Below are 19,128 nucleotides of genomic sequence, written 5' to 3' on the forward strand. Positions count from 1 at the left end.
TAGTTTTTGTATTTTTAGTAGAGTTGGGGTTTCACCATGTTGGCCACGATGGCCTTGATCTCTTGACCTCGTGATCCACCCACCTTGGCATCCCAAAGTGTTGGGATTACGGCATGAGCCACTGCACCTGGCCCACTTAGGTATTTTTTATGGGTATGCACAAATAAAACTTTTTCTCAGATTTGCCCTTTAAAATAAAAACTCAGCATTATGTATCTGGGCATTTGTTCATCTCTGAACATATATGTTTATGACATTCTTTTTAATGGCTGTGATAATTCATTGTAGTGATGTGTACTATAATTTCTTTAATCAGAGATTTTTCTAATTAAATTTTCTTTTTTCTTAGGAGTATCTCTATCCCAATTTAATATTAACAAAATAGTACATTTCATTTTGTGATCCAAACTTCGGCATATTACTATACCTCTATTTTGTTGTATATTTCCCTCTAATGGTTTTGGCCTTGTATTTATATATTTCAGGTCTGCGGATCAATGGAGAGCTAATCACTGCCTACCCACAAGTGGTGGTAGTCAGAGTACCAACCCCTTGGGTGCAAAGTGATAGTGACATCACTGTTTTGCGCCATCTAGAGAAGATGGGATGTCGGTTAATGAACCGACCTCAAGCCATCCTGAACTGCGTTAATAAGTTCTGGACATTTCAAGAGTTGGCTGGCCATGGTGTTCCTCTGCCGGATACTTTCTCTTATGGTGAGCCTACTAAAGAGCATACATAGCCTAAATATTAACCACTGATAGTTTAATAGGATAAATTTACAGACATGAAAGAACATCTTATAGAAGTGACTTTCAGTTTTAACACACTGGACAGGATAATTACGAATTATATCTTAAGATTTGTTTCATATTATGGGGGAAAATAGGGTTAGAAAACTTTTTCTGTAAAGGGCAAGATTATAAGTATTTTAGGTTTTACAAGCCATAAGTTCTCTGGTAACTCTCCATAATGCTGTTGTAGCATGAAAGCTGCTATAGACAATGCTTAAACAAATGAGTAGCTTTGTTCGGATGAAACTTTATTATTATAAAAACAGCCAATAGGTCTAATTTGACCCGCAGGCCTTAGTTTGCCAACCTCTGTGGTAAAAGATAATTCTAATTTTATGACATTAGTTTTTCATTTTCTTCATTACCATTTTGATAACTCAAATATTTTAATCTTTTTAAAGAAAGTAACACTTTAGTAGGTGTAGCAATGCTTTCCAACTTCTGGTAAAAGGATTTTTTTTAAAAAGATCAATCTGTGGTAAATTAATACTCTTGTAAAATATAATAAAATGATCACAGCAGTGCCAGATTGCTATAAAAGCTTCTGCTGCCTACCCTTTTTGTATTTATCTGACCACATAACAGTAGTGAACAAGTCCTATACAGGCACAGGTTACAGGACCACATTCTGAGTAGCACTGCTTTAAACAATATTTTGCTAATGTATTTCCTGCCTTTAATTCTCTTGTTTGGAAAAGATCAAACTTAAATCAGTGCAGAGTTTTCCATAAAGGTATTTCTCCAAATAAATATCCAGTAGAGTGCTTGGAGATTTCATGAGGCTTTACAAAGGAACTCTTGTCCTCTCCTTATTGTTAATATTTTAAAAAAAGGAACTCTTCCCCCCAACCCCCACCAAGCCTGTATGGCATGTGTGGATGCAGTTTCTGTTTTTAGCAATTGCATAAGGAGAGACAGAATTAATATAAGTTGAGAATTCTGTGTTTTTAGTGCTTTGGGGATATTAATAGTTTATAACATGACTGTACAATTTTGATTTTATGAGAATGGAAAGAAGGAAAAAAAGATTAACCAGATTAACAAGTATTACCTTTGTTCTATGGATGAAGGATTAAAATTTGGTGACCAAGTCATAATTTTGCAACGCTACGAATTTCTCATATTTCACTTGTTTAATGGACTTTCTCCTGTCTCAGCTTTTCTCTCTCATCATGCTGATTTTTGTAGCTACAATCTGTTTTTGCTCTAATCATGTTATTGTATCATTTGTTTTTGGGCAATAAAAAGAATAAGAAAGGAGACAACCCAGGATGCTGAGTTACCCCAGTGTAGAAAAAACTCTGATTAATGATGGAGATAAGAAAATTGGTGTGTGTGTGTTTGTTGATAATAAAAAGAGTGTGTCAGTGTGTGCAGCATCTCTTCAACCTTGGATAGATCTTAACCAGCTCATTCTTCAGTTCCTTAATCCAAGCAGGGAATTGAATATATTAAAGTAAATCTTGGGGCTTCTGTTATTTGTGTGGGAGAATAATAAGGATAAAAACATGAGAAATGGCATAGAATTAGTAAACTCTTTAGCTGAAAGATACTTAAGTTAGATATCAGAATATGTATAGATTAAGGAAACTATTATTTGTTTTAAACTGATAATCAGTTATATTTTCAACTTACACATACTTTCTCCAAGAAAAAAAGATAGCCATCAGGCTCTTACCTTCAACTTCCTTGTGCTGTTGGTTGTCTTTAGTGTTGATAAAATCGATCACAAAATACTTCTGCTGCTGTTTGTCTTAAATTTTTTTATTGCTCAAACCAGGTGGCCATGAAAATTTTGCTAAAATGATTGATGAAGCTGAAGTACTGGAGTTCCCAATGGTAGTAAAGAATACGCGGGGTCATAGAGGTGTGTATGAGTTGTTGGTAAGGTATATAGTTTTGAAACTATTCTGGCTTATTAATATGAGTGACTTTGAAGAATAGTTAGAGGGAAATTGTTAGATGCATGATACCTCAGACTTACAGAAGGCTACTATGAGTTGTTCAGTTTGGCTAAAAGCTATTTTTTTAGTGGTTACCTAGAGATTTTAACATACATAGACTGAGTCTCAAGTTAATGTCTGTATCTTCCTCAATAATATAAAGACCGCCCGTAATCCCAGCACTTTGGGAGGCTAGGGCAGGCGGATCGCCTGAGGTCAGGAGTTCAAGACCAGCTGGCCAATGTGGTGAAACCTCGCCCCTACTAAAAATATAAAAATTAGCCAGATGTGGTGGCATACGCCTGTAATCCCAGCTACTCGGGAGGCTGAGGGAGGAGAATTGCTTGAACCCGGGAGGCAGAGGTTGCAGTGAGCCGAGATCACGCCACTGCACTCCAACCTGGGCGATAGAGCCAGACTGTGTCTAAAAAAAAGGCAAAGAAACAATAAGACCTTAGATCACTAACTCCAGTCATCGCCCTATAAAGATATATAGTTTGAAGACTTAAATGCATAAGGTAAAACTGTAACACTTTATAAGATGGCATATGAAAATATCTTAATGACTTTGGATTAAGGTCGTTTTTTTTGTTGTTGTTGTTTTGTTTTTTTTTTGAGATGGAGTTTTGCTCTTGTTGCCCAGGCTGGAATGCAGTGGCGTGATCTCAGCTCACTGCAACCTCTGTCTCCCAGATTTCAAGCAATTTTCCTGCCTCAGCCTCCCAAGTAGCTGGGATTACAGGCATCTGCCACCATGCCCAGCTACTTTGTTTTTTATATTTTTAGTAGAGACGGGGTTTCACCATGTTGGCCAGGCTGATCTCGAACTCCTGACCTCTGGTGATCCACCCGCCTCGGCCTCCCCAAGTGTTGGTATTACAGGCGTGAGCCACTGCGCCCAGCCTGAGGTAGAATTTTAAGGCATAAAATGATACATCAGTCAGTACAGTGACATATTTTGTGTTTTGGCAGGGATGGCTGGATCAGAGTTCAACTGGAACTGTTGACTGGATTCTTTGTATTTGGCTTCTCCAATAGAGCAGCCAAGAGTCTCAGGCCTCCTACAGTGGATGCTAAAGTGAACAAAGAATCTGTATGACCTTTTATGGTCTACCCTCATAAGTCATAATAGAATTACTTCTGCTATGTTCTCTTGTTTGGAGCAATCACAAGCCCTCCTAGATTCAGCCAGAAGTGACATAGATTCAGTATCCCTCCTTTCCCCTCCCCACCATGGTAGGAATTTAGAACCATATATCAAAAACAGCCACTTCCATTGGCATAAAAATAGACAAATAGAGCAGTGGAACAGGCTAGAGAATTCAGAAATAAATTGAGGTAACATACTGCTATATTACTATATCCTAATATCATATATTAATATATTGTATAATATATCACACATGTTTTAATTCAGAGATAAAAAGTTTTGCTAGTGAATAAGGTTTCATTATTGGCTAACCTGGAGAAGTACAAATCTAGACCCCTGCCTCACAGCATATATCAAAATAAATTTTAGTTTGTCATGAAAGAGTTTGGGGAGTGGTAAAAGGAGATTGTTTACCTTGTCTTTATATATTTTTGTATTATTTCACTGTTAAAACAGTTCTAACAAGGAAAACTTAAAAAAAAAAGTGTAACTGGTTCTGAAATAGCAGATTGTGGTACAAGAAGATTCAGATAATAGGTATCGTCTGCCCACAATTGATGACTTAACATGTATTTTTATTCTTTTCAATCAGGTAAAGCTGTTTTCTTGGCTCGAGATAAGCACCATTTGGCTGATCTAAGCCATCTTATTCGCCATGAAGCACCATACCTGTTCCAGAAGTATGTTAAAGAGTCTCATGGACGGGATGTACGTGTCATTGTCGTGGGAGGCCGTGTGGTTGGCACCATGTTACGTTGTTCAACAGATGGGAGAATGCAAAGCAACTGCTCATTAGGTAAAAATAATGCAATTATCTTTCTAGTATATAAAGTAACATTTATAATTGTCCAGTGAGTATTCATATGTGTGTAACTCTAGACCCTCTTAATAAGTTGAAAAATGTATTTCCTTTTACATGTAAATATGATTTTTACACATGCCATCAATGTAATTAAACTCTTGAGTTATTTTTCTTGTAATATAATTCTATTTCACTGAATCATATTAAATCTGTCTTCACCCATTGTCAGTTTGTAACCCAATTTACACATGTATTGGTTATCTGACAAAAGTTAGAGATTCCCTCTTTGGTGATGTACTTATTTTGTATATAATGGGAGTTCCTATAAGATGTCATAACCCATTTTACCCATTGGTCCAAACAAGATTGCTGATTTTGATTTTCTTAAATATGTATTTTCTGAGATCTCTTATTGTTCAGGTACATCAGAACTTAGGCTTTGGGTTTTTATCCTCCTCTTCTCTGTTTATATCACTTTCTTAGTAATCTTGTACAGCTCTTGACTTTAAATACCATTTGTATGTTTATTATTTCCAAATTTCTATCTCCAATTTAGGCTTTTTTCCCTGCTCCAACTCCAGGTTTATATAAGGAATTGCTTACTCAGTATCTCCAAAACTGAACTCCTTACAATGTGTTCTACCTGTAGTTATCTCCTTCTCATTTTATTCTTATGTATGTGTATATGTATGTATGTATGAGTGAGTGAATGATGGGGTCTTGCCTGTCTCCCAGGCTGGAGTGCAGTGGTCCAATCTCAGCTCACTGCAACCTCCACCTCACGAGTTCAAGCGATTCCCCTGCCTCAGCCTCCTGAGTAGCTGGGACTACAGGCACCTGCCACCATGCCCAGCTAATTTTTTTATTTTTAGTAAAGACGGAGTTTCACCATGTTGGCCAGGCTGGTCTCAAACCTCTGACCTAGGTGATATGCTTGCCTCGGCCTCCCAGAATGCTGGGATTACAGGCATGAGCCACTACACCTAGCGCCGGGCTAATTTTTTACATTTTTTTTTTTTGTAGAGATAGGATCTCCCTATGTTGCTTAGGCTGGTTTCAAACTCCTGGGCTCAAGTAATCCTCCTGAGTTGGCCTTCTAAACCTGTGGGATTATAGATGAGAGCCACCACATCCAGCCTCTCTCTATTGCTTAATGACAGCTCTGTTTTTCTGATTTAGACCCAAATCCTTAGAGGCATCCTGGTCCCTCTCTTCTCTTATACCTCATATTCAAATTGTCAGGAACCCTTTGAAATCTCTACTCAGAATGTTTCCAAATCTGACCATTTTTTACCATCTCCACTCCTAATACCATCTTCTCTTATTTGGATTACCTATAGTAGCCCCTTAAGGGGTCTTCTTGCTTCTACCTTTCCCTCCTTATCTCTTCCTAACACCGCAGTGGTATGACGGATGCTTTTACATTGCAAGTCAAATCAGCCTTTGCTCAAAATCCTCCAATAGGGCCGGGCACAATGGCTCACACTGGTAATCCCAACACTTTGGGAGGCTGAGGCAGGAAGATCATCCTGAGCTCAAGGTTCAAAACCAGCCTGTCTCTACAAAATATAAAAATAAATTAGCTGGGGCCAAGCTTGGTGGCCCAAACCTGTAATTCCAGCACTTTCTTAGGCCAAGGTGGATGGATCACTTGAGGCCAGGAGTTCAAGACTAGCCTGGCTAACATGGTGAAACCCCATCTCTACTAAAAATATAAAGTTGGCCAGGTGCAGTGGCACATTCCTGTTTAGTCCCAGCTACTCAGGAGGCCGAGGCATGAGAATATCTTGAACCAGGAGGCAGAGGTTGCAGTGAGTCAAGATTGCACCACTGCACTCCAGCCTGGGCGACAGAGTGAGACTGTCTCAAAAAAAAAAAAAATTAGCTGGGCATCGTGGCATGCACCTGTGGTCCCAGCTGCTCAGGGAAGCTAAGGCAGAAAGACTACTTGAGCCTGGGCGGTCGAGGCTGCAGTGAACCATGATCATACCACTGGACTCCAGCCTGTCTCAAAAACAAAAATAAAAAAAATTCCTCCAATAGCTCACCAGTTTTCATTCCCAGAAAAATTTTAAGTTCTTGCCCTGGCTACCAGGCCCCAGGTGATGTCATTCCTACTTATCTTTCTGAGATCTATGATCACATGGATGAATCTCAAAAACGTGATGTTCATTTCAAAAGGCAAGTCAAAGAAGAGAATACATGTATTGCATTTATATAAAATTTAAATATATGCAAAACTAAACAATGCAGTGTTGGGACTACAACATTTAGTAAAACTAAAGAAAAGGCAATATATTGATAAGCATGAAATTCAATATGGTGGCTTATTCAGAATACATGATAGAGTAAGAACACAGTGAAGATTTGAAAGATATTGGTTATATTAATTTTACTTTCTACTTTTTTTTTTCTGATGGAGTCTTGCTCTGCCACCCAGGCTGAAGTACAGTGGTGTGATCTCAGCTCACTGCAACCTCTGCCTCCCAGGTTCAAGCAATTCTCGTGCCTCAGCCTCCTGAGTAGCTGGGACTACAGGTGTGCACCCCCATGCTGGGCTAATTTTTGTATTTTTAGTAGAGTTGGAGTTTCACCATGTTGGCCAGGCTGGTCTTGAACTCCTGGCCTCAAGTGATCAGCCTCCCAAATTGCTGGGAGCCACCAGGTGTGAGCCACCGTGCCCAGCCTACTTTCTATTCTTGAAAAATGACTTCTGCCTCCTTGAATTAGCTCTTCATGTCTCATTTTAATTTTTCATTATCACACGTCCTGCTGACTAGCTGGAAGAGAGCTAAATGGCATCTTTTCTTTTATGGGTCACTTTTCCCTTACTTCGTTGAGATTTAATTAATAGTTACTCTTCATAGTTCAGGCAAAAGGAACTTTAGAAAGTAACTTAGTTTTATATTAAGAAGTATATTTTTTTCATTAAGTTTGTTTTGAGGTCGGGTGCTGTGGCTCAGTCCTGTAATCCCCCACCCAACACTTTGGGATGCCAAGGCAAGAGAATGGCTTGAGCCCTGAGGTTTGAGACTAGCCTGAACAATGTAGAGAGACCCCATCTCTACAAAAAATAAATTAATTAAATAAGCCAGACGTGGTGATTCACACCTCTGGTCCCAGCTGCTTGGGAGGCTGCATTCTGGCCTGGGTGACACAGCAAGACCCTGTCTCAAAAAAAAAAAAAAAAAAGGTTGTTTTGAGATCAGTGAGGCCTACAAAAAGGTATAAAGGATTCCTTTGCACCCCTTAACCAGCTTTAGAAATAAGTTGTCAATATAGTTATCTGTTTACTCTCTCTGATCATTTTCTTCTCTCTTCCCCACATCCTGAACTTGGTATTTATCTTTCCTATAATGTACTTTTAGTTCTTCTGTCTGTATTCCTAAACTAGTTGTTATTTTGTGTTATAAAACTTCATCCTTAGATACATCGTCAAGAGTGTTTCTGGGTTAGCCCATTCACCCAGAAGTGGGATTTCTGTGTTGTAGTGTATTACAGTAACTTCATCTCTACTAGATATTGCCAAATAATTCTCCAAAGTGAGTATTCTACCTTAGAATTTCTCCTCATTGAATACTGTTTCTTATAGTGCCACCTTCTTGCCAGCCTGTAAGGTCGGTAGACATTAAACCTGCCAAAATAATGTGAACTTATGTCATGTCTTTTTTCCTTTTTCTGGAAAACAGGTCTCACTATATTGCCCAGGCAGGTCTCGAACTCCTGGGCTCAAGCTATCCTCCCGCCTCTTGCCTCCCTGAGAGCTGGGATTACAGGCGTGAGCCACCACGCCCGGCCTGTCATGTCATTATTTTAATTTATCTCTCACTGTTGAGGTTATGCATGTGTTTGCTTTTTTTAGTGCATATTCTGGTATCTCATCTATGAATTGCCTGTTCAGGTCCTTTGTGTCCTTTTTTAATCAAGATTTTTTTTTCCTTTTTTGTATTGATCTGCAGGCTCTTTTTCTTTTTTTCCTTTATAAAAATATCTTATTTTTTATCGAGATGAGGTCTCGCTAGTTACCCAGGCTAGTCTTGAACTCATGGCCTCAAGTGATCCTCCCATTTCAGCCTCCCAGAGTCCAGTGATTATAGGTGTGAGCCACTGCACCTGGCCAGATTTATCTAATCTGGCTTCAAATTCTTTTGTCAGTTATATGAATGTAAGTACAGTATTTTCATCCCAGTCTGTGGCATTTCTTCTTTTTTTTGATTATAGATTTTGATGGACAAAAATTGTCACTTTTAATGTCAAGCATATTCATCTATTTCTTTATATTCTCTACTGTTTTTAAATTGAAGAAATTCTTCTCCACCCTTTGGTCATGTTCAGTTCTTGAATAGTCTTCTAAAAGATTTTCCGTGTTTAGGACTTTAATCTACCTGAAATTGATTTTGCTGTTCAGCATGATGAAAGAGATCCTGTTTTCTTTTTTCAAAATGAATAACTGGTTGTCTGAACACTACTTATTGAATAGTCTGTTTATTACTACTTTGTAATGTGTTTAATTTCCATATGTGCATTGGTCTATTGCAAGGTCCCTTAGTCTATTGTATCGTGCTTTTTATGTATGAATACCAGTCTTTATTCTTTTGGTACTATGGGTAGATATCTGATAGAGCAAGAGCCTCTCTACCTTGTTTGCCAGAATTGAATTGCAATTTGTGTTCAGTGTTTTACTATTGTGAGCTATAATACTATAAACACCCTTGTGAATATGCTTTGCTTTATATACTGGTGCTTTTGTCTTGGTAAGTCTCATCAAGGTTGGAATTGATGGAACAAAATACATATTTAAAAAAATGTATGGCTAGGCACAGTGTTTCACACCGTAATCCCAGCACTTTGGGAGGCTGAGGTGGGAGGATCACTTGAGGTCAGGAGTTTGAGACCAAAGGACAACATGGTGAAACCCCGTCTCTACTAAAAATACAAAAATTAGCTGGGCATGGTGTCGGGCACCTGTAGTCCCAGCTACTCAGGAGGCTGAGACAGGAGAATCACTTGAACCTGGGAGGTGGAGGTTGCAGTGAGCCAAGGTCATGCCACTGCACTTCAGCCTGGGCAACAGAGCAAGACTCCATCTCTAAATAATCAATCAGATTACTTTTTAAAAAGCCCATAACTTTTTGCATTTCAACTTGGCAATTTTTTTTTCCAATCAGATGAGAATTAATTGCTATCTTATGGCTATTTTAATTTGTATTTTTCTCACCATGAATGATGAGAATCTTTTCATAGTTTATTTGGTCATTTGTATTTACTTGTGTATGTATTGCTCTTCATTATATTTGCTTACTTTTAAATTGGGCAGTTTTGTCTTTTGCATAGCATTTCTGACCAATGACTACTAAATGCCAATATGTCCACCCCAGATCTCAAACAAGCAGAAATGCCACCATACAATTTCCAGATTCTCCCCAGTTGAGAACCACTGCTTTAGAACCTCCAGTATAGTGTTAAGCAATAAGGATTGCAGTGATTTCTGTCTAGTTTCTGATTTCCACTGAAATAGGTTTAGTGTTTTGCTATTTAGGATATTATATTTAAGGAGATTGATTCTATTAGAGTGTTTAGGAGGGATGATTGTCAGATTTTATCCTGTGCCATCTTGGCATCTTTATTTATTTTTATTATACTTTACATTCTAGGGTACGTGTGCACAACGTGCAGGTTTGTTACATATGCATACATGTGCCATGTTGGTGTGCTGCACCCATTAACTTGTCATTTACATTAGGTATATCTCCTAATGCTATCCCTCCCCCTTCCCCTACCCCACGACAGGCCCTGGTGTGTGATGATCCCCTTCCTGTGTCCAAATGTTCTCATTGTTCAATTTCCACCTATGAGTGAGAACATGTGGTGTTTGGTTTTTGTCCTTGGAATAGTTTGCTGAGAATGATGGTTTCCAGCTTCATCCATGTCCCTACAAAGGACATGAACTCATCCTTTTTTATGGCTACATAGTATTCCATGGTGTATATGTGCCACATTTTCTTAATCCAGTCTATCATTGATGGACATTTGGGTTGGTTCCAAGTCTTTGCTATTGTGAATAGTGCCACAATAAACATACGTGTGCATGTGTCTTCATAGCAGCAGCATTTATAATCCTTTGGGTACATACCCAGTAATGGGATGGCTGGGTCAAATGGTATTTCTAGTTCTAGATCCCTGAGGAATCGCCACACTGTCTTCCACAATGATTGAACTACTTTACAGTCTCACCAACAGTGTAAAAGCGTTCCTGTTTCTCCACATCCTCTCCAGCATCTGTTGTTTCCTGACTTTTTAATGATCACCATTCTAACTGGTGTGAGATGGTATCTCATTGTGGTTATTGATTTGCATTTCTCTGATGGCCAGTGATGATGAGCATTTTTTCATGTGTCTGTTGGCTGCATAAATGACTTCTTTTGAGAAGTGTCTGTTCATAGCCTTCACCCACTTTTTGATGGGGTTGTTTTTTCTTGTAAATTTGTTTGAGTTCTTTGTAGATTCTGGATGTTAGCCCTTTGTCAGATGAGTAGATTGCAAAAATTTTCTCCCATTCTGTATGTTGCCTGTTCACTCTGATGGTAGTTTCTTTTGCTGTGCCATCTGGGCATCTTTAATTTAGGACCAGAAAGGTTCACAGCTCAGTTTTATTTAGCTATCCTAATAAAGATCCTTAAGACCTTTAATTTCTTGATGTGATGGATTATGTTGATACATTTTAGATTAAAAATAATTTTTCTGGTTGGGTGCAGTGGCTCATGCCTGTAATCCCAGCACTTTGAGAGGCCAAGGTGGGCCTTGAGCTCGGGAGTTCGAGAGCAGTCTGGGCAACATGGCTAAACTCTGTCTCTACAAAAAATACAAAAATTAGCTTGGCATGCTGGCACATGCCTATAAACCCAGTTAACTCAGGTGGTTGAGATGAGAGGGTGAGGGGGAGATCGCAAAAAAAAAAAAAAAAAAAAAAGAATTTTTTTTTTTTCTTAATTGCCCTTTGCATTTTAAAAATAAACCACCTTTGGATAGCTTACTGTTCTTTCAAAAATTACCGAATTTGTTTTTTTCATATTGTATTTAGATTTTTTTTTTGTTTCAGTTGCAAGATTTAATAGAGTGAAAACAGAGCTCCCATAAAATGGGAGGGGACCCAAAGGGGGTTGTCACTACCTGCTCAAATGCCTGGGGTTTATATACCGATCATTGCCCCTCCCCCTGTGCTCTTAGGCGATATGTGATTTGACTATTTCTTTACCTCCTGCTTTAGCCTAATTTGTATTTTAGTGAGCCCTCTTTACTACCCGATTGGTCGGGTGTGAGCTGAGTTACAAGTCCTGCGTTTAAAGGTGAGTGCAGTCACCTTTCCCAGCTAGGCTTAGGAATTCTTAGTCAGCCTAGGAAATCCAGCTAGTCCTGTCTCTCAGTCCCTCCTCTCAACAGGAAAACCCAAGTGCTGTTGGGGAGGTCGGCTGACGACCGCTTTTAACTGCTTCCTGCTGAATTGGGGTATGGTAGGGGTCGTGCAGAGATTTCCTCGGGAGGGGTGCCTTCGATGTCATTAACATTGGAGCATGGGCTAGCAGGCCGGTCCAGGGGTCTGCGGTAGATCTTAGTCATGGACTGCATCTGGGGCCCCATTTGAAGAACCATTTGTAGTTTTATAGCTTTGATTCTAGAAGAGCAAACTTAACAAGGAGGTTAAAGATACAGGAATTGAAATGTATGACCTGAAGTGCAGGGGCATATGGGTGTGGGCGGTGAAAGTGGGGTTTCCTTTAGAAAAACTACGATGGGGCGTCAATATTTCTGGGAAGCTGCATTCTCCATAGAAGCTCTTGGTAAGGGGAGCTACTGGTAGTACAGCGGCAAGGAGGAGGTGCAGTGAGAGTGAAAGGTTTGGTGAAGGGTTTTAAGTAATTTCCATTGGTTAGCTGCAGGCAAAAGTATTTTTCCTTCTTTGGTGGCTAGCCATCCTGAGAGGAGGAAACTGTCCTCGTGAGGTTCCCCATTCTATTTCTTCTTCTGAGTACTGGGGCTTGGTTTCCCGGAGTGGATTACCCCATGCTAGGGTCCTTCTATAAGCATTTCTAATGGAGGGTCCTGCCTTGCGGCTCTTTTGGCTTCAATATCCGCTTGGTGGTTCCCTTCTACTTCCCTTTCCTTTTCTTTCTGATGACCCCGGCAGTGTAAGACTGCCACCTCTTTAGGTTTCTGTACAGCCAGGAATAATCTAATGGCTTCCTGATGTTTGATAGGTGTTCCTTGGAAGTTAGGAATTCCCTTTCTCTCCATATTGCTGCGCGGGCATGGAGGACTAGGTAAGCATATTAGAGTCTGTATATGTATTTACCCTTTTTCCTTCTAATTCTAGTGCCCGAGTGAGGTCTGTTAGTTCTGCCAGCTGAGCACTAGTTGCTGGAGTGAGGGGGTTACTTTCAAGTATTCCATTATCACTGAGCACTGCATACCCTGCTTTTCGAAGTCCTTTTTCTACAAAGGAACTTCCATCAGTATTCAAGTTGAGGTCAGGATCAGTCAAGGGAACCTCTAGAAGGTCCCCTTAAGCGGCATAGGTGTGAGCAATCACCTGTTGACAGTTATATTCTGTCTTTTTTTTTTATTGTCTGGAAGAAATGTGGCTGGATTAAGAGTTGCACAAGTGTGCAGTTGCAGCACTGGCTCTTTAACAGAGACTGATATTTAAGCAAACGGTTGTCTGAGAGCCACAAGTCTCTTTTAGCAGTGAGTATGCTGTTTACATTATGAGATGTCCACACAGTAAGATCTCTTCCCTGTATTATTTTAACTGCTTCAGATCCTAAGACTGCTACTGCTGCCACTACCCATAAACAATGAGGCCAACCCTTTGCCACTACATCAATTTCCTTACTCAGGTATGCCACAGGTTGCAAGCTGGTCCCTAGGACCTGTGTAAGGACTCCTAGAGCTATTCCTGTTTTTTTCTGTGACATATAAAGAAAAGTCTTGGCCTGTTGGCAAGCTTTACACTGGGGCTTGGGTTAGGGCCTTCTTTAGGGCCTGGAAAGCCGCTTTTGCTTTAGGCGTACATCTGACTAAATGGGTATTGGCTTTCCGAGTTTCCTTAATTAGTGTATATAATGGCCTGGCTATTTTGCCATACCTGGGAATCCATATTCAGCAGAAGCCTGTTACACCAAGGAACGCTTTTAGTTGCTTTAGGGTTTTGGGATGAGGATAAGCCAGTATAGGCTGGATACGTTCCTCGCTGAGGGCCTTGCTGCTTTTGGATAATTTTAGCCCTAAGTATTTAACCTGCTGTGAGCAAAGCTGAGCCTTTGGTTTGGAAACCTTGTAGCCACAAGTGGCGAGGAAGTTTAAAAGTGCTTGGGTGGCTTGATGACGCAAGGTTTCTGAACGGGCGACTAAAAGTAAATTATCCACGAACCGAAGGACAAGAGTGTCCAGGTATGAGATCCGGCTCAAGTCTTGGGCTAATGCCTGGCCAAATAGATGGGGGCTATCCCTGAATCCTTGAGGTAAAACAGTCCAGGTTAGTTGAGACGTTGGGTTCGAAGGATCTTCAAAGGCAAACAAGAATTGACAGGATGTACGGGGATGCAGAAAAAGGCATCCTTAAGGTCCAGAACTGTAAACCACTCTGCTTCCTCTGGCATTTAGGAAAGCAGAGTATAAGGGTTAGGTACATCTGGGTATAGAGGGACAACAGCCTCATTGATAATCCTGAGATCTTGCACTAACCTTCGCTGTCCGTTGGGTTTCTGTACTGCTAAAATTGGAGTATTGTAGGGGCTACTGCATGATTTTACTAGGCCTTGGGCTTTAGCTCCTTAACAATCTTTTGGGGTCCTTGTTGGGCCTCGGGTCTAAGGGGGTACTGCCTTTGGCAGGGAAAGGAGGCGGAATCCTTTAGCTTGAATGGGACAGGCATTCTTCGCTTGTCCATATTGTCCTTCTGTTGCCCAGACTTCAGGATTAATTCCTTCCTCAAGTAGGGGACAATAAACGGGTGTTCCTTTTCCTATATTAAAGTGTATAATGATCCCTGCTTTTGCTAGAATGTCTCTCCCTAACAAGGGAGTGGGGCTTTCAGGGATAATTAGAAAAGCATGTGAAAAGAGTAAAGTTCTCCAGTCACAACTTAGTGACTGGCTGTCCTAGGACCCCTCGGATAGTGACAAATCTGGAGGACAGTTGTCCGGGACAGGAGAGTAAGACTGAGAAGGCTGCGCCAGTATCCAGGAGACAGTTAACCTCCTGGCCCTCAATGGTTAAGCATACCCGGGGCTCTGTGAGGGTGATGGCATGGGCTGGCACTTGCCCCGGGCAACCTCAGTCCTGCTGCTGGATCATCTGGTTAGTGGCTTCTGACTCAGAGGACCTTCGTCCCTGGGGCAGTGGGCCTTCCAGTGATTCCCTTGACATAAGGGGCATGGACGAGGGGACAGCTTATTTCTATTTGGACAATCTTTTTTAAAGTGTCCTTGTAGACCACACTGGAAGCAAGCCCTATTAGGCATTGGATTTGCCCAGCCTTTCTGTTCCAGAGCCTCCAAAGTCCACTTGCCTGAGGGCCATGACTAAAGCAGTGGCCTTTTTCTTATCTCGTTTGTTCCATTCCGCCTGCTCCTCCTGATTTCTATTATAAAAAACCGAGGTTGCCAAGTTCAATAGGGTTTCTAAGTTTTGCTCAGGGCCTAAGGCAGACTTTTGAAGTTTTTTCCTAATGTCTGCAGCTGACTGAGTGATAAACTTATCATTTAAGATTAGTTGGCCTTTAATAGCCAGGTGACAGGGAGGTATGCTTCCTCGGTGCCTCCCTTAGTCTCTCCAGAAAGGCAGTAGGATTTTCTTCCTTTCCCTGTGTTATAGCGGACATCATTGAATAATTTATAGGCTTTTTCCTAGTTTTCCTTAGTCCTTCTAGCACGCAAGTTAGCAAATGTTTGTGGCACCAATCTCCATGTTCTGATTCTGCGTCCCAATGAGGGTCTACACTGGGAACTGCCTGCTGGCCTTGGGGAATTGTTCTTTCCTCTGTTGTCATCCTATCATTGACCTGACTGAGATACCAGAGATCGCCAAACTCTCGGGCTGCAGTTATGGCGGCAATTCTCTCATTTGGTGTTAGTGTCTGATTTAGCAGTAACATTATATCTCTCCATGTCAGATCAAAGGATTGTCCTAACCCTTGTAAAACACCAATATAGCCATCAGGGTTATCTGAGAATTTGCCCCGGTCTATTTTAATTTGCTTCAAGTCTGAGAGAGAAAAAGGTACATGCACTCTGACTGGGCGGAATTCTCCTCCTCCCACTGCTTGGAGGGTGTATAATCGGGAAATATTGGCACTCTTTGGTTCATTGTTTACCCCTTTGTCTATCTCCTTTTGGGTCCTTATTAGTTGGGGAAGAAGCTGGGAGGACGCCGGGATAGGGAGGTAGACTCTGAGGGCTTCCTGTAGGGCATAAATCACACTTTCTACATAATTGTGAGTTGTTTCTTAATGAAAAGAAAGTTTATACATATGGCACTTCACTCCATTTGCCTTTTTCTTCCTACAAAAGAGGTCTAGCTGTAAGATGTTATAATTTATACTTCAGTCGGGAGGCCAGGTTTCTCCCCCTTGATGAGGATATCGTGGCCAGGCAGTACTGCAGAAGAATGTCATTTCTTTCTTAGCGTTTGAGGGTCAAATTGGTCCCAATTCTCCAAAGTACATCTTAGGAGATGTACTTTGCCTTGGGGGGAACGTTTCCCATCTGAAAAAAAGAACATAGGGATGCCAGCACCCCGAGTCATGTTCCAGTGAGCATTAGTCCTAGAGCGTCCTCTATGGTCTTAATGCTTATTCCTTTCCAGGGTGTGTAACCACCCATGGACCTCTGCTTATCGGATTAGTTACGCTCACTGATGTAGCAGTCCTGCACCTGTTTTCCCACCTTTCTTGACCACAAAGAAAGGGGTCCAGGCTGCTGGATTCTAGTGGTCCTTTACCAGCGTGCCCAACATTGCCTTTGCACTCAGAGGTGAGTTCTAGAGCTGGGCTGGGTTCCTGAGTATTTCATAACAGCCCAGCTGCCCATCAACATGCATTCCCATAAACAACAGTTCTTGGGCAAATTCATTTCAGAGAGGGTGTAGGTAACCTTTTGAGTCAGGATTGAGATAGAGTCTTTTTGATTCTGTAAGAACTTTAAGGTTTGGCTGAGTGCAAACAGCTCACAGGTTTGAGCAGACCAATTATTAGGCAATTTTCCTAACTCTGCTTCCACAAGATTCTCCCTATCAATTACTGAATACCCACTGTGTTTTTTTCTCAGTCACCTGGGAGGAACCGTCTATCTCCTGTCCTGAAGGGAGTTCCTCCTAGGTCTGGTCGGACCTTTGTGTGGCAATTAAGATTTAAATCCCCTGTTAGGAAATCTGCTAGGTTAAGGGAATTTTCAGTGGTTAATGTTAAATCACCTTTTTCTAACAGAATAGCTGCATACGTTAAGATTTGAGTTAGTAAGCTACCTTTTTGCTTTTTTGACTTAGGATAATTCTGAACTGGTGAGGTGCTCACAATAAGGTTTCCTCTAAAGGTTATTTTTCTGCTTTTAGCAATGCAGTTGCTGCTACTGACTGAATGCATTTGGCCCATCCACGGGTTACTGAGTGAAAGATTTTTGATAGGAAGGCTACGGGGTTGTCAGTGGTCTCTGTTTTCGGGCTACACCCTTGTTTACCCTGACAACAAGGTAGTATTGGAGTGTTATAGGATCACAGAGAAGACCTTCCATTATCAATTGTAGGTTTTAAATTTACCCTGGCTTTTAAAGGAATAGGGTACACTGTTTTTCCTTTACTACTTCTTTCTCTTTCTTTCTCTCTTTGGCCCCCTCTTTGTCTGTCTTTCTCTCCCGTGTCTCTCTTTCTCTTTTCTCCTAGCCCTTTACAAACTTGGGGCCCTGGCAAGGGTGGTGGGGAACAGGTCGCACATAACTGCCCATGTCGAGAGCTGTATGCCTAAATTGGGAGGGACACCGGAGACAAGACTCTGGCTTCTTAGCCTAGGGGCCTAAGATGCAGTGTAGAGCTTCCTTAGATCCCTTTGGAAATACAACTTGCTAGAGGAAATGAAAGTCGGAATCATTAGTACCTAGGAGGCAGGGATCAGAGGAAGTAGATTCAGAGGTAAGGAGACTTTTGGGCTACACTCTCAAGAAAGTCGTGGTTGGGACCCAGAAGCTATGGGTCAGAAGGAAAGGTAGGGGTGTATGCATGGGTGACTGTTGAGTAGAGACTTCTGTCTGCACCATGATCTCAACCGGCTAATGCCAGGAGTTCGGGATGATAGCTTCCTGTCTCTAGTTGGCCGTCAGCTTCCCCAGGAAAATTGAAAGCAGAAGCTGGTTCCAGGCAGACCAATGCTCCCAACCCAGAAGGGTTGGAGGTTGTTAGAAAGCTCTTTCCCAGACAACCTCACACCTGAGTCTTAAGTCTGGCGGCCATGCTAATTATTTTTAACTGGCTGACAGGTGCCTGGTATTTTCCTCCAATTCTAAGGAAGGATAGGACAGAAGAGCAAGCCAAAGTGGTTCAATATTATTCACCACTTTGGAGGTCCCTTCGTGGTCATCAAAATGTTACTGGGGGGTCCTTGTGCCTAGAGCTCCCAAGATGGCGGCAGGGCCGCTCCCAAGATGGCGGCAAGCCTCTTGTTCTCTGACCTGGGGTTCTTGGCCTCACGGATTCCAAGGAATGGCATCTTGGGCCATGCAGTGAGCATTATAGCTCTATTAGAAGCCATGGGTCATGGAAGAGAACTGTGGAACCCAGCGACTACTGTTCAGCTCGATTAGGAAGAACTCAGGCACTTAGCCATGCAGGAACAATGGCAAGCCTTTAGCCTGATCAGGAGCAGCAATGGGCGCCTCGCTGGATCAGGAGCACAGTGGACACCCTGCTGGATCCAGAGGGGTGGAAGTCAACGGTGGGTCTGGGACAGCAGCAAACAGCAGTGATGGACGGCGAGCAAAAGCTCAGTTCGAGCCGTAACAAAATGGACCACAAGTGTTTGCAGTTGCAAGATTTAATAGAGTGAAAACAGAGCTCCCATACAAAGGGAGGGGACCCAAAGGGGGTTGCCCTAGAATGTTTTCATCTGTTTTTATAAGATTGGCCAATATTACTATTTTTAAAAAACTTTATCACATTTGGTATTAAGGTTATGCTGGCTTTATTTAATGTATTGGGAAGTTTTCAGTCTTTTCCTAGGGCATTCTATGTTGTTAAAGTAACATTGGAATAAAGGATAGCTAAATAAAACTGAGCTGTGAACCTTTCTCATCCTAGTTCCTTTTGCAGTAATAGCTTTTATCACTTTCTGAAACCCTTCTGTAATAATTGCCCTGTTAAAGTTTGCCACTTCTGGGGTGGTTTTGGAAATTTATC

At 41.4% G+C, this 19,128-nt stretch overlaps 1 protein-coding gene across 12 annotated transcripts in view; it reads left to right on the forward strand.

Moving 5' to 3' along the window:
* RIMKLB (ribosomal modification protein rimK like family member B) overlaps positions 1–19,128 on the forward strand; it is a 101,397-nt gene that overhangs the window by 67,457 nt on the left and 14,812 nt on the right. For all 12 annotated transcript variants that reach the window (XM_054442293.2, XM_063672396.1, XM_054442289.2 and 9 more), the window contains 3 exons: positions 486–716; positions 2,575–2,661; positions 4,480–4,683. In XM_054442293.2, coding sequence (XP_054298268.1) covers positions 486–716; positions 2,575–2,661; positions 4,480–4,683 — 522 coding nt within the window. The remainder of the gene's footprint in view (positions 1–485; positions 717–2,574; positions 2,662–4,479; positions 4,684–19,128) is intronic.

This window comes from Pongo pygmaeus, chromosome 10, assembly GCF_028885625.2.
Source record: "Pongo pygmaeus isolate AG05252 chromosome 10, NHGRI_mPonPyg2-v2.0_pri, whole genome shotgun sequence".
Lineage (NCBI taxonomy): Eukaryota > Metazoa > Chordata > Mammalia > Primates > Hominidae > Pongo > Pongo pygmaeus.